Source organism: Danio rerio, chromosome 22 (assembly GCF_049306965.1).
Source record: "Danio rerio strain Tuebingen ecotype United States chromosome 22, GRCz12tu, whole genome shotgun sequence".
Lineage (NCBI taxonomy): Eukaryota > Metazoa > Chordata > Actinopteri > Cypriniformes > Danionidae > Danio > Danio rerio.
Window position 1 is genome coordinate 33,402,501 of NC_133197.1, and position 15,000 is coordinate 33,417,500.

Here is a 15,000-nt window from a genome sequence, read left to right on the forward strand (position 1 = left end):
AAGAACACATCCGGGAAGTTTCACGTGTCCTCCGTACTTGCGGTCTTGAGTATTGGAACTGAACTTAGGCAGCTGATGATGACGTTTCACGAGAACACGAGGACGCAAGACCGCTGAAGAACGCATATTGAGAAACAGCCAAGTACTTTCACTTCTGCGGCCATCTTCGAAACGCCTCTTGGGCAGTATGCTTGGGCATTCTCTCAGAATGGGAAAACATCAAATTCTCTAAAACTGTTAGCCAAGCTTACGATTACATTACATATTTGGAATTAGCAATAAAATTAAACAACAATAGTCTCTGAGATACGTTTCTAAACTTTTGAATGAAACAAAAATCAACATTTTTTTTCAGGTTTCCCAAGCTAATACACACTCAAAAAGAACGAGAACACGACAACAACCTCATTTATGGCTGTGTTAAACATTATCATCCTCCGGATAATGCCTTGTCTGATTTCACAGCTCTTCTGAAGAAATTCACAACTTGGTCTCGATGGCAAATCTCCTCCCGAAATAACATTGACTCTTTGTTTACAGATTTGTGGCCTATGAGTAGTTGCTGTCATGTGACTTGCGTTTGACGTGATGGGCTGTACCTCATGTTCGTTTCATACAGATAACAAAACCAAAAAACTTTTGTTTTCAAATGTATTAGTTCATTTAAATAGTAGAGATTTCAAGCTTTATGTGGATAAATTTCTTATGCCTATGAAGCAAGTATTCGCTGAGATTCCTGTGCGTTTGTTGACCACAAACACTGTCGTAAAAGCACACGCAAATTTGTTGTGTTTGTTAAATCTGGCTTTAGAACTTACATTGAATTGGAAGGGAATTTTTTTTGTGTTGTACTTACCTCGGTGACCATGGTAAGTCCCAACAGGTAGCTCACAAAACAGACAATAGCAATGAAGATTTCACGCCGATAACCCTTCCTTAGGAAGGATGGATACAGATCCACTAGGGATGTGATCTGCCCTTCCACTTCGACAAACTGCCAAAAGAAATTAAACAGTCAACACAAACCGGTTTCTTGTTTGCAGACTCAAGCTGAAAAGGTAAATATTGCATATTTTGTGAGATTATAGAGTATAAAACAAGTTTCCAAGTAAGAATAAATGGTCTCTACAATGTAACTGTCATAACATTTCGATAGACTGAGCTAAAATCAATTGGCTAATTTAGAAGAATATATAGAAAGTTCAGTCATTGTTTGGCTGGTCAATACTATAGTAAAAGGCATCTACTGTAAGTAGCAGTGTACTTCTTTAATGTTATCCAGCACAGCTGCATGAGTATTTAGATAAGCATACTTAATATGAGTATAAACACCACACCCTGAGTCAGTGGACTCCCTGGATGTGGATGGACACTGATTTAGCAGAGTATTCAATTTCACCTGGACCAGGAAATGTGATAGTATAGGACTCCAACTGCGGTATGACTCATTAGCTTCCATCAAATTTTTTTACAAGTTTGTCATCATGTTGACTTGTGTACTGTGACCTAACCTTCTATACGGAGTAATTCCTTTAACATTTTAAGAAAGTAGGAAAAAATATTATCTATAGATCGGGTTGAACATCAGCACTAGGCTGTATGCCATTACAACTAGCTGTTAGCATACCTTTCTGTTTAATGATTGAAACCCACCTGACTGTCGAGGCCCAACAGCAGAAGCATGATGAAGAAAAGAATGGCCCAAAATGTAGGCAGTGGCATCATAGTCACAGCTTTAGGGTAAGCAATGAAGGCTAGGCCAGGACCTATAGGGAAGAGAACAGAGGGAAGAGGGGAAGGGAGAGAGCAAAATTAGCAAGGCTAGCGATTTGCACACTTTGATCCATGCCGATGTATTGCGTATTTACATGTCGGCACAGACCAAAAGGAAACATGAAAGAAAAATCGAGCGAGTATCTACATGACAAAGCGATAAGGCCAGGCAAAATTACTGCCAGTGGTTCGTTGCAAGTCCATTGACTGTTTCAATGAATCTTCTTGTGAAATTAGCATCTTGATTTTAGGGAAATCTAGAAAAGGTTTCATCAGCAGTGTAATATTTTCCCTCGTTAACATATTCAACACTGCATAGAACAACGTTAAGATACAGATGCAGCATAGAAACTTCTCCAGTTGCTAACATTACTGCAACATCAAACTTAGCATTCAATCTGTTCATCAGAACATGCTGTAAAAAGAAAAACAGCACAGTGCGTGTATAATAAAGGCAGAGAGCATATTAAAGTATTAGCTCACCCAACAATGAAAAGGTGTTTATTGTTTACTCACTTATTATTTTGTATTATCTTGTCATTTCAATCACCTGAGACCTTTGTTCATCTTTGGAACTCAAAGTAAGCTTATTTTATATGAAATCTAAGAGAGATGTTCAGAAAGCTAGCTCTCTGCAACTCTCACATGGTCACCCACTGAAGCTAATTAGGACTGTGCCTGATCAGTATCTGAATGGGACCACTAGGTTGCTGCCGGAAGTGATGTTAGTGAGACTAGCAGGAGGCGCTCAACCTGCGGTCTGTGTGGGTCCTAATGCCCCAGTATAGTGAAGGGGGCTCTATACTGCTCAGTGAGTGCAGACAATAGGATGAGACATTAAACCAAGGTCATTAAAAAAATCCCAGGATGTCCTTCAAAAAAAAAGTAAGGGATTAAACCCCGGTATCCTGGCCAAATTTGCACACTACCCTTGATCTATGGAACATATCATGGGCTCATCACTATCTCCTCCCCAACAATCAGCTGGTGTGTGTGGTGTGCGGTCTGACACAACCTGCGGTCTGTGTGGGTCTAATGCCCCAGTATAGTAAGGGGGCTCTATACTGCTCAGTGAGTGCCGTCTTTGGATAAGTAGTTAAACCAAGGTCCTGACTCTGGGGTCATTAAAAATCCCAGGATGTCCTTCGAAAAAGAGTAGGGGTTTAACCCCAGCATCCTAGCCAAATCTGCCCACTGGCCTCCTAACCCTCCCCATATCATAACTGGCTTCATCGCTCTTGTCTCCTCTCCACCAATCAGCTGGTGTGTGGTCTGGTGCAAAATGGCTGCCATTGCATCATCCAGGTGGATGCTGCACACAGGTGATGAATGAGGAGATTCCCCTTAATATGTAAAAGCGTTTTGAGTGTCCAGAAAAGCGTAATATAAAATGTTAGAAATTTATTATTACTATTATTATTATTATTATTGTTTAAAAACAATCTAAATATTGCATGCAACTTCAGTGGTTCAACTTTAATCACGAAGAAGCAACTATGACACAAGGAATGTTTTTGGTTCCTCTTCTAGATGTTCGACATCTCGCTCAAATTCTGTGCTGGAGGGCCAGTGTCCAGCCAAGTTTAACTCTTACTTTTTTTAACACACCTGCCTGGAGGTTTCTAGTATGCCCAGAAAGAGCTTGATTAGCTGATTCAGGCATGTCTGATTGGGGTTGAAACTAAACTCTGCAGGAAACTGGCCATCCAGGACCGAGTTTAGACACCCCTGGATTAAGAGATTGAAATGACATGAGGGTGAGTAATTAATAACAGCATTTTCATTTTTATGTGAGCTAATCATTTAAAAGATTATCCACATGACATGCAATCAACGCCAAGGTACAGTAAGATACACTTTTGCAGAGTCAGGTTGATGAATCTGTGACTGACCACCCTAAATCCTCTCTACTAAAAGAGAAAAAAAAAATCTTGTAGCTCTTGGCATTTGTAAAGTTTAGAAATGGGTCCAACAGAATAATCCTGAAAGACTCCCTGATAAGGATCCTGTGGTTCCATACAACCCAAATGGTGCTGATATGAACGGAAGTTCAAGTAAAGTTTAGGTTTGTATGTCTTATAAACAAGGTGAAAACGATGTTTTTGTGCACCTCACTTGAGCCAGACATACATAGTTCAAAGTCTCCACAGGGGAGGATCAAAATATGAACCGTGCTGAAGACTAGACACTTGGAGGGGGAAAGTATGGGGCTTGAAAGCAATTAATACATCAGCTGGTCTCTCACCATGAGAATTGCTCAAAATGTATCTGAACCACAGAACATAATACAGAATTAGGATGCCTAGCTATGTGGAGAACTGTTCGACATCTACTAGATGGCCAAAGGTACGTAGACACCAGAACATCTCACCCATATGTGGATATTAAACATTTCCTTTCAAACCATAAGCATTAACAACAAGCTTCCACTACTCTAGGAAGGTGTTCCTGTAGATGTTGGAACAGGCATTTGCCCCCATTCAGACAATAACATCAGTGATGTCAGGCTCTGGTCATGGGTGATTTGGCTGACGTTCCAACACATCAAAAAGATGCTCGAGTTCAGGTCTAAGATTATTGAATGGCAGTCATGTTCTTCCAAACCAGCCTCAGCAAACCCATTCTTTATTATGGTTGTATGCTCCATTTTAGTCAAACACAATAATTAGATGAAGGTATCAACATACTTTTGGCCGTATAGTGTGTACAGCTTAGAAAAGGAACCAATAGGAACAGACTATTCGATCATAGTCAAATTGCAAAAGGAGTTCAGAGGACTTAAATCCAAACTCTCCAAAAATCCTGAACTTGGCACAAGATGCATCTGGTTTAGGGTCACCAGTGGAAAATGTTCTGATCAGCGAAATCTTGATTCTTCATTACTAGTGGGCTACGGCTTATTGTTCCCAGTGGCTCCAAGAAAGTTCTCTCCATTAAGTTCTACAGACGATTCCAAGCGAATTCCAGTTCTCGCTGAGCCCGCCTTATGCATCAACACTTTGAATGGTTTTAATCTGCTCAATGATGGTGAAGGTTCCAAATTTTATGGGTTTAGATCCCGAAACTTATTTTACTGGCTCCGAAAATGTTATTGTCGTATTTTTTTGCCGAAGTTTTTTCATGTTATTTGCTGCAGCAGTGCCCACCATCACTGCTACTAGACCCTCGTACCTGACTCTGCCACATCGGCAATGTCCACCCCTTGCTCTTGTGCCATGAAGCCCAGGACGGAAAATATTGCGAAGCCAGACACAAAACTGGTAGCGCTGTTCAGGCCTCCCAGCAGCAAACAGTCCCTATGTCACACATATGTCATGGAGTTTGTTAATTAAAACACAGGTTCCCTGTGTTCCCACTTTGCCCATTGACTGGACTAAGCCCCCCTCCCAGCCCCGGGGTATCGAAACCCACCTGTAGCAGTTGTATTTGTACTTGTTGTAGCTTCCCAGTGACGTCATGGCTCCCAGACAGATTGCGTAAGAGAAGAAAATCTGCGTCCCAGCATCAATCCAAACCTGTACACAAGACGCCAAACCATTCACTGACTGACAACATGAATAGAGCAAACTCAAATATTTGCATGCGTTCTGCCTCTCGAAGGTCCTTCAGAACTGTATACACCATTAAGGACTTATATAAATTGTTTCAACGACTACATGTCATGTTTAGATTTGTAGCTTTCTGACCGAAGCCATCACAAGCTTTATTTATGTCGACTCTTTTGCACATCTTGGGTTTCTGTCTGTAAACTGTACATCCGAAGTTTATTCTGTTTTTAAGTTGCGAAGGGTAATTGGTTTACATTATGTCAACAACTGTAAACAGCACTTTTACTGCTGAAAAATCCATTTTAGATTGCCAAGTCGTTAACCTATGTTTTGACTTTGGTCAAGCAATAGTTGGTCCTTATGTTAAAGTTAGCCGGCCAAGAAGCCTTTTAAAACCTCATTCAACTTATGCCAGGAACCAACTATGATGGTCTTTATAGTAAGAACGATGGCTTTAGTGACCCAATACATGTGTTAGAAGCACTTGAGATATTGTGGAATTGAGTTTCAGTGGTTGGTAATATTGTAAAGCATCTTGAGGAGACATGTTAATAGCCATGAGATCTTACCTCTGGGTCTCCGAGGCGAGTCACATTTGGGTACAGATAAAATTTGATGCCCTCGGCTGCCCCAGGAAGTGTGACACCACGTACTAGCAGGACAATTAACATGACAAATGGGAATGTTGCTGTGACGTACACAACCTAAGTAGAAGAGCCAAAAACACTGAGGTTAAAATGAATGCTGTTTTTCTATGAAAATCTCACTAAGTTGTGTTTGAGATTTGACAAAACTAAAAAAGCAGAGTTTTTTCACAAGGTCTTTGAAAGACATGTCAAACTTTCCACATTCTGAAACGACACCATCCAACAGTTTTCTAGGCTAACATGCAATTTACAGATTAACTTCTCTGACTCAATGTAATTTTTGGTCAGACAGTGAGGAAATAATGTGCTGTTTTTCTCCCATCTTGTAATGTTTGGTTTGGCTGCAGATTTTATTTTGAACACAGTGTTGAATGTCAAAACATTACTTATCCTCAAGTAGATTTAAAATAGCCATGTCAACGACTATGAATGCTAATATCACATTTAAAAAAAAAAAAGTGTAGGAAAGTTGTGAGAAGAACGTCTTTAAGTAGTCAAAGTAGCAAGAGAACAACTTAATGTGACAATGTCTTGGTTGAAATGACAACCCACAACTGCATTATAAAAGTAAAGTGAGCACAAGTCTAGAGAAGAGGTCTGCTGATTAATTTCACAGTCTCTATTAGTGCTATTATGCTAGAGCTTCTATTGCTGATAATCACCAAGGAACAGCCGTTTTATGTTGACAACACTGGCTAAAGTAGCATGCAAATCTCCCCAGCTACTTATAACTCTAATGACACTGTAAAAACTAATATTAGTAGTTCTTAAATTAACTGACTGAAGTTGAAAAAAATCATGTAATGCAACCAAGCTTACCTTCCCAGTGGACTTAACACCTTTCCAGATACAGAAGAAACAGATGACCCACATAGCGAGCAGACACAGAGCCAGGTCCCATTTAACATGACCCACCTCCTCGATACCATCTGAGATGCTGAGAACATTTCGCCTGTGGTGGAAAAAAGGTTTGCTGGTGAGACACTCTGAAGCCCATGGGAGTGTTTATAAGGCTATAAATTAGAAAAACAACTATATATAATCTAACACAGTCAATCAAGGCATTCAACCTGCCATGACAAATTATTTTCTCAACAGAGGAAAATGTACCAGAACAACAGCTCAATCATTAAAGAACTGAGGTAGCCAACTCTGATCCTGAAGGGCTACCTTCCTGAAGACTTATTTGGTACATATATTATTGGCTACCTTTAATTTTTTAAGAGCTAAACTCTGTAGTATGGTAGCTCTCAAAAAGTTGGATAGCTTTCACGGAGTTGGATAAACCTGACATTGAATTCCACAACTAATGTCTATTAGAAAAGGGCCATCCATTCCTGAACCTAGAAGCCTACATTTTAGATTTACATTTAGATTTAGACCAGAGATGGGCAACTTTGGTCCTAAGGGGTTTGTTGCCCTGCAGAGCCTTATTGCGACCCTCATCTAAAGGTGTACTCACACTACGTACAGTTGCATTGAACGGGGCCAAAGCACACTTGTCCCCCCTCCAGTCTCCCCCAACGGAACGCACTCACATTACATTCGGGCCTGAGCATGCTTATGTCATCGATGATGCACTGTTCATTAGAGAAGTGCTCTCGCTCAGCACAGTGGAGATTTCTCTAGTTATATTGTATTAGTAATTTGGGATTCAGTGATACACATTCAAATATTTTTGGCCGAACAGATCCTCCACTTTTGATGCTCATAAACAGTCATAAAGTCTTTGTGCTGCAGGGATTAGGAGGTTTGTTGAAGGCACAGCTGTCGTGCAGTGAGGGGTTTGCGTCTTTAATAAACTATGACAGTTTGCGTTCATTGAACAGTAAGAATGATTAATAAATCCATATGAAACAGTCAAGTCACATCTTGCTTTTAGTTTGGGCTTAGGTGCGATTTGCACTCACACACAAGCGTACCATGCCAAAGCCCAAGTGAACCGCGCTCAGGCACACCTCTTCCAACCGGGCCAGGGCCGGCCAAGTGAGCCTGATTCAGTGTACTCACACTTCTCAAACAATCGGGGAAACGGGCCTAGGCACGGGTTCGTATAGCATAGTGTGAGTAGGCCCTAAACTCTGCAGGACCATCAGGACCAAGTTTGGTGACCCCTGGTTTAGTTCCTAGATCCAAGATCCTAATCTTTGATGCGGGTCCTGTAGAGTTGCAGTTCCTGAGAGTTGCAGAGTTTGATTTGGCCTTTAAAAAAAAAAAATCATCTGCTTGCATATATCTTGTAACACTCCTCCAGGCCTGATAAGGTTGATCAAGTCTGTTTGAATAGGGTAGTAACTGAACTCTACAGGACTGTGGTTCTCAGAGACCAAACTTGCCTACTAGTTTAGTAGACTATATTTATATATATATATATATATATATATATATATATATATATATATATATATATATATATATATATATATATATATATATATATATTCATAGTGAATTGTTTACAAATATCTTGTGACATAAAATTCAACTTAAATGACTCAAAGACACAAACACTTTTCCGCGTGAACATTTTAGTGCAGTTAAAAACTAGCCTAAAGTGCCATCAGCTGTTAAAAATTATACTCAAGAATAGCAAACTGAACAGAAAGAATAGCGATTGTATTTTGTTAATTTTAGAATCAAAGATCTGATTTCTTGAACAACTTTTTGCTAAAGCTCTAATGACTACATACCTAAGACATGCTTCACGCAAGCATGAAGTCACCATTTTCAAAGATTCCCATATTGGGTGTTTACACAGAAACAATAAGAATAGAGTTTTCAAAAACTTGCACTTTGACACCCACTTTTCAAAAAAAATACATAAAACATAATATTTTTGGCTGAAACCACTGTCATTAAATAGAAGAAAAGCTTCAGTTCCAAAAGGTTGAACATCCTTCAGATTTTCACCCAATCAGTTTCAGCAGTTTCTACTAAGTCAGAAGACCTTGATTAACTTGTTCATGTGTGTCTAATTAGGGTAGGAGCTCAACTGTGCAGTACAGTACAATAAAGTACAGTACAATGCAGTGCAGTCCAGATTTGAACACCCCTTATCTAAAGCCCTTAGGACGACGGAGTTCCAGGATCAGTGTGCTTAATCTATCTCAAGAAAATATGGTCCATCTAAAAAATTAATATGTATTTAATTTGAGAATGTCACCAAAAGGGTATGAGCTCCAAAGTTATTTGAAGTGATAGAGGACAACTGTATTAATAAATGTGGCAATGTCTTTGGTTCATAACTCCACAACTTTTCGGGATGACTTACAAATGTGTACTTGATTAACATATACTTACTCCCAGAACTCAGTGACGGGGGACGTGAAGTTAGTGGCGTTCGCAGCTGCCCAGAGTGTCTTGTTCCTGCGGAGAGTATCCTCAACACAGTTTTCTGTGTTCCACTTGTTGTTGCAGCTTGCCCAGGGGAGCTCGGGCTGAAAGCACTGGAACAGGTAGTACAAGCCCCAGGCCAGGATCACAATGTAGTAGATGTTCAGCAGAGAAACGATCACGATGGATGCATAGCCAATACCTGGTACAAAGACAGGAGTGCCGACATTAAGCCAATGCCACACTGACCTGCCTCAGTGTGTGGTAGATCATTGTGATCATTGAGTTATTTTATTATAACCTCAATGAAAGCAATGAAATAAGTTGTGCTCCAGCAGAGCGCGAGAATGGTTAAATAAGTCACAAATTTATATGAGACCTTCTTGTCCTTGTAATATAAACATAGAACAATCTTATCCAAGGTTGGAGGAAAATGATGTAAGTCACTGGTTCAGAGTCTGATCTTTCATAAATTAATATTGGCCAGATTGCCTGGAAAGCTAAGCAGACCAAATCTGTCACCTCGTTCACTGGCAAAGGGATTTGAGTAATTCAGCACTTTGGATTTAATAACTGCTCATCAGTAAACTCTGTTTAAATAAGTAATGAATCAGCAGAATATGCGGTCAGAAGGAATTATTTTGAGGTTTGAAATGCTCTCTTATATAACATATATTGCTGGAGCAATAAGCTGGGCAAATTTCACTGAATCAATCTTGGTTTTGGTGCCCTTTTAAGGGAACAACATTGATCTTTGTGGGGCACAAACCACCAACCTTCTGATTATTAGATCTCAGCTTTATTCAGTTCACCACACAAGCTGAAGAGCTGTCCAGTTATGCAAGCCACTGTTCATGAGCAGCGGCCTGTTTTAGCAATGCACAGACTGACAGCTGCTGATGTGACCCTGCCTCTGCTAGCCTGAAAATGAAACTACTATAAGTCCCTAGAGTTGGAAGAAGACAGCCTGCAATTAACAGACTGCTTACATTAAAATACACCAAATGCTGGCTGCTTTGACAGGTTTCCATTTCACTCAGCAGCATTGCAATGCTGTTGCCAATATAGAAATATTCTATTTTATCAAATTTGACCAGAACTTGAACGAGTTCATGTTGAAGTGCTTCTTCTTCTTCTTTTCTGATTTGGCATTAAAAATGACTTCGCTATCAGACACCCCAGATGAAACCTGTGTTGCAGAGCCTATCTTCAGATACAGCTGGTGGTATCTGTGACACACCTCCCACCCTGTGTCCTTAGCAAAGGGGTCAGGGTGGCTGCCATGGCCCTATTTTCCCCTACTGGTAGATGTCGTAACTACACCATTTGGCAGCGAAAAAAATACTGTATGCTTCTCCATTGACAGCCGTTTAAAAAAGCACTGTCAAAAAGACTTAATACTTACCGCAAACCGCATAAGGTTTTGTTGCATTGCTAGATTAAATGTTATATTGAATGGTTTAAATTAAATTAAATGTGTTTTAATGGTTAGACTATGTTTTAAGGTACAACTCTATCTTTTAACAACTCATTATCTATGCCTTTTAACTCCATAAACTCCTAACTTGCTGCATATTAATAGTTATTAATGTAGTAGTTTAGTAGTTTGAGTAGTTTGACCATTGAGTTGTGTTTAGGTATTGAGTGGGATTGGGATCTAGAACAAGATCATGCGGAATGTGTACTTCATAAGTACTTAAAAATGGCCGATATCCTTATAATACTAAATCACAAGGAAATAAGCCACGTTAATAGTGAGAATTGGTCACTATACTAAAATTTTACTATTTTAATTTTTATTTTTTTGGCAAACAAACTTAAAAACATACCTGTGAATATAGGACAAAGTTTCTCCCAACAGGTGATTCCTCCCTCAGAGGTGAACTGACCAAGAGCCACCTCCAGGAAGAACACGGGCAGTCCTCCGCCGAACAGGAAAATGAAGTATGGGATGAGAAAAGCACCTAAATGGAGCCAAGAGAACATTCACTTAATTCTGTCAATTATTATGATCATTTACCAGCTGGATTATTATTCAACTCCTACTTCCTATGGAGTTCAATGCTTTGACACAAATTCTCATTATTATTATTATTATTATTATTAATTACTTTTATTTTGTACTTAGGTTGTTGCATTGTGAAGTATGTGGAGGTTCAAAGGATTCTCTTTTTAAAAATGCCTTAAATGGAAGATCTCTAAGGTGTATCTGCTAATCTGAGAGTGTATTAATAATTAAGCCTTAAAGAATGTCTATCTTACTCGCACCATCAAACTTCAAGGAAGCACCATAAAAGTTCTTAAATATCAATTTATTGAAAATGCATTGTCACTGCTCATGGGTCATTTAATGAAGTCCTTTCATCACACATTTTCACATAGTAATAAAAAACATGAAATGGCATAAAGAGTCGTAAAGGCTTCAATTTTGAAAATGTTGAAAAGAGCAGCTTTGACAACGTCTTCTTCACTTTAAAAAGTTACTAAAACAGTGAGTAAACTCTTTGCCCTATAAAGAATACTCTAGTTTTTGGAAATTGGCTCATTTTAGAAATAACCTAGAGTTAAACAGTTGGGGTTTATAATTTTTTATATCCATTTAGTGCATGGGAGCCCAAACTCTGTCCCAGAGGGCCGGTGTCCTGAATAGTGTAGCTCCATCTTCCTTTAACACACCTGTATGGAAGTTTCTAGTATACCTATAGATGTCTAGGAACCATACTCTCATTTGGCAAAATGATTAAGAAACTTTGCTGCCATACCTGAAAATAGTCCCCAGCTAGTTAACTAGGTACCAACACTTTGTAATATCGTTGTGCCTGCAGCAGCCATGGCATGGCAGCTAAGTTCCATGATTGTTTTGCCAGCATTAGACTATAGTACCTATACGTATCAGCCTGGAAAACAGCAACTTTTCATTTTCCATCAGTCTTAGTACACAATTTAACTATAAAAGACTCAAGATTAAAAAGGACATTTATTGAAACTCTTTTTTTAAATTTTTGAGCGAGATGCTAATGGTCGATTCAATGCTAAGCTAAGCTAAAAAGGTTTCGAGAGATAGCTGAATGGATTAAAAAATTGTAACACAACTGTTTAACTGTGACCGTAACAGTAAAATTGAGCCTATTCCCCAAAAAGTGGAGTGTTCCTTTAAAATGAAGTAAATCAACTGTGTGCATAATAAAAAAAAAATTAGTAACTCAACAGTTCCATGTTACGATGAGTTTACTCACTTTAATTAAAGTCAATTTGTTGCTTTGAAGGCATTGGATTTTCCCCTCTTTTTTAAAGTATCAAACGTATCAAACATGGTTTTACAGTCTCATTTGTCCTAATTAAGAACAATAAAACAATGAGTAAATGATGACCTTTTTTATTCATCCCATTTGTGTCCTTGAAGCTGATTAAACAAAATTATGTAAAGTTTTTACGACTGTTGCTTTGAAGGTCAAAGTCCAAAAGTACCAACAAATCTACTCACCTCCGCCATTCTTGTAGCAGAGGTACGGGAACCGCCAAACGTTGCCTAAACCAACGAAACCCCCGGCGACTGACAGAAGAAAGTCAAGCTTGCTAGCCCACTTTTCCCTTTGGGGGTGTTTTCCTTCGGCTTCATCCTCCGGCCTGGTGCCCGGGCTCTTTCCCGGGGAGGGTTTTAGAATGTCTTTGTGAAAGTCCTTTAGACACTGGAGTTTCTCCTTCTGAGCCATGCTAAAAGACAAGAACAAAGGGTCAAAATCCTTGAATGAACCCCAAAGGCCTTGAGTTCAGACATCAAGAAGATCACATAGCATTCTGTTTCCTAAAACATTTATAACTGGGACAAACATGCATAGTTAATTTAGAGCAGTCCCTTTGCAAGGCCTGAGAAATGTTCACACAAGAGGATAATGTGATGGTTAACGTGATTAAAGCAACAGCGGCTTTGTGTGGTTTGATCACAGGAAGTCTTCATGTATGGCATAACTGCAAGCACTGTTTTAAGATTGTCTTGATACTTAGTACAATAACCTAGCTACACTAATAGCATAATAAATGTAGCTGTTAAACTGATAAGAATCGTTTGCTCTCTTCGCTGCTTGTGAAGTGTGTCTGTAGTCAACACAAAATGATGCTAAAAGATAACCACAATGGCCCATGAGTAAGAAAACACATCAGCATTAAATACAAACAAGTTTGGAGTCAGCATGAAATCAATACTGACGCAGGTTTTGTTTTCAAAGAAAGTCCTTTAGTCGTTTTTATTTGTATTTGACATTACTGTAAAACAGGACTAATCAAATCAGTTCCCCATGTATAAATAGCCTGTAATACATCACGTTACGCCTTGGAAAAAAACCTGAATGCAGTCACGCACATAAATAAAAGGCGATTTAATAAAAACGACTTAATTCATTCACTGCGCTTTTGCTGCAGAACCTTCTATGCGTTTATCCGACCCATGTTTCCTTTAACTAACACACTGTTTACGCTGTCAGAATTCTATTCAAAGGATGGAGTAATTATGTCAGGCATGGCGTCTTCTGTTTCAAAGCACGAGCCAAACTTGCCATGGAGCCCCTAAGATGAATCCCACAGAGTAAGATACCAAAGTCAGCTCCAACATCTCTACCCGTTCCAGACTCCCTTACAGCTTGGCAATGCTTGAACAAACTATAGCCCCACTGTGAGGGGGAAAAATCCTCAGTGTGTTTGACAATCAGTAAATACATGTGTATTCTCTTTTCCGCTGCTTTACTAAACACACGCCTTAATAAACATGTTAATTAGTGTGGCGGCAGGCCAGGACTTAAAATATAATCTGTAGCTGTTTTCCGGACAGCAGTTAAATAATGTTTAAATGGCATTCGGATGTCTTAAGGTTGGTTAATACTTTGAGAATTGGAGTGTTTTTTTACAACACTAAATGGTTTCCGTGTAACGGAAGCATCTCTGTTATATCGCTGATTTTAGCACACGAGACAGTTATACAATAGCTGAAAGCACTTAGATAGGTTTAAAAAGTTCAAGAAATTACCATCATCCTCTTGAGGTAGGTTAAATCTGTGCGCTTCAAAAGCTTAGGAGCTCACTACAACTCAAACATGTTCCGTTACATAACCGGAGTGAAATCCTCCAGATACTTTATATTTCCACTCAAAATGATGACAAACGTCACTGGCCGGGAGTCAAAGCAAGCAAACTATTGGGTTTATAAAACATGACTCAACTAGTGGTTTGATTTAAAGCGAACTGCCGTATAATATATAGCCAATATAAATGTAACATTACAATGTAATATAAATATAATGTAAACACTGTTCAGTTATAAACATTTCTAACATAGCATCTAGTAACCAAACCTAATTGCAAATAGGTTTGTCACAACAGTCATTATATCGATTAAACGTGCAAAACACCATGTTTACATTAAAAGTCGCCAACATTTTGACTATTTTTTATTTTGGATCAGACAAGTCCAGAACAAAGGATTTGCTGATGCTAAAATGCCTAAAAATGGCACACACTGCTGTAATGTGGTGACAATTTGACTTATGTCGTATTTTGACAAATTCACAGCCTACTTTGAGACCCTGACTATCAACTTATCGAGTAATACATCATGTTTACATTAAAAAGTCACCAACATTTTAGCTGATTGCGCAGCCTCTGCCATTTAATATTACTGACAGGTTTTTCAATTTTGCTGAAAACTA

The 15,000-nt window shown here is 39.0% G+C and overlaps 1 protein-coding gene across 5 annotated transcripts in view; it reads right to left on the reverse strand.

Annotated features, from left to right (window-relative positions):
- The window catches only part of slc6a6b (solute carrier family 6 member 6b), a 38,085-nt gene that overhangs the window by 16,733 nt on the left and 6,352 nt on the right, over positions 1-15,000 (reverse strand). For 3 of the 5 annotated variants that reach the window (NM_001037661.1, XM_073936681.1, XM_073936680.1), the window contains 9 exon segments: positions 857-994; positions 1,654-1,766; positions 4,945-5,069; positions 5,185-5,288; positions 5,891-6,025; positions 6,788-6,920; positions 9,269-9,503; positions 11,131-11,265; positions 12,786-13,015. In NM_001037661.1, the coding sequence (NP_001032750.1) occupies positions 857-994; positions 1,654-1,766; positions 4,945-5,069; positions 5,185-5,288; positions 5,891-6,025; positions 6,788-6,920; positions 9,269-9,503; positions 11,131-11,265; positions 12,786-13,014 (1,347 nt within the window). In that variant the 5' untranslated portion in view covers position 13,015. 5 annotated transcript variants of the gene reach the window in all.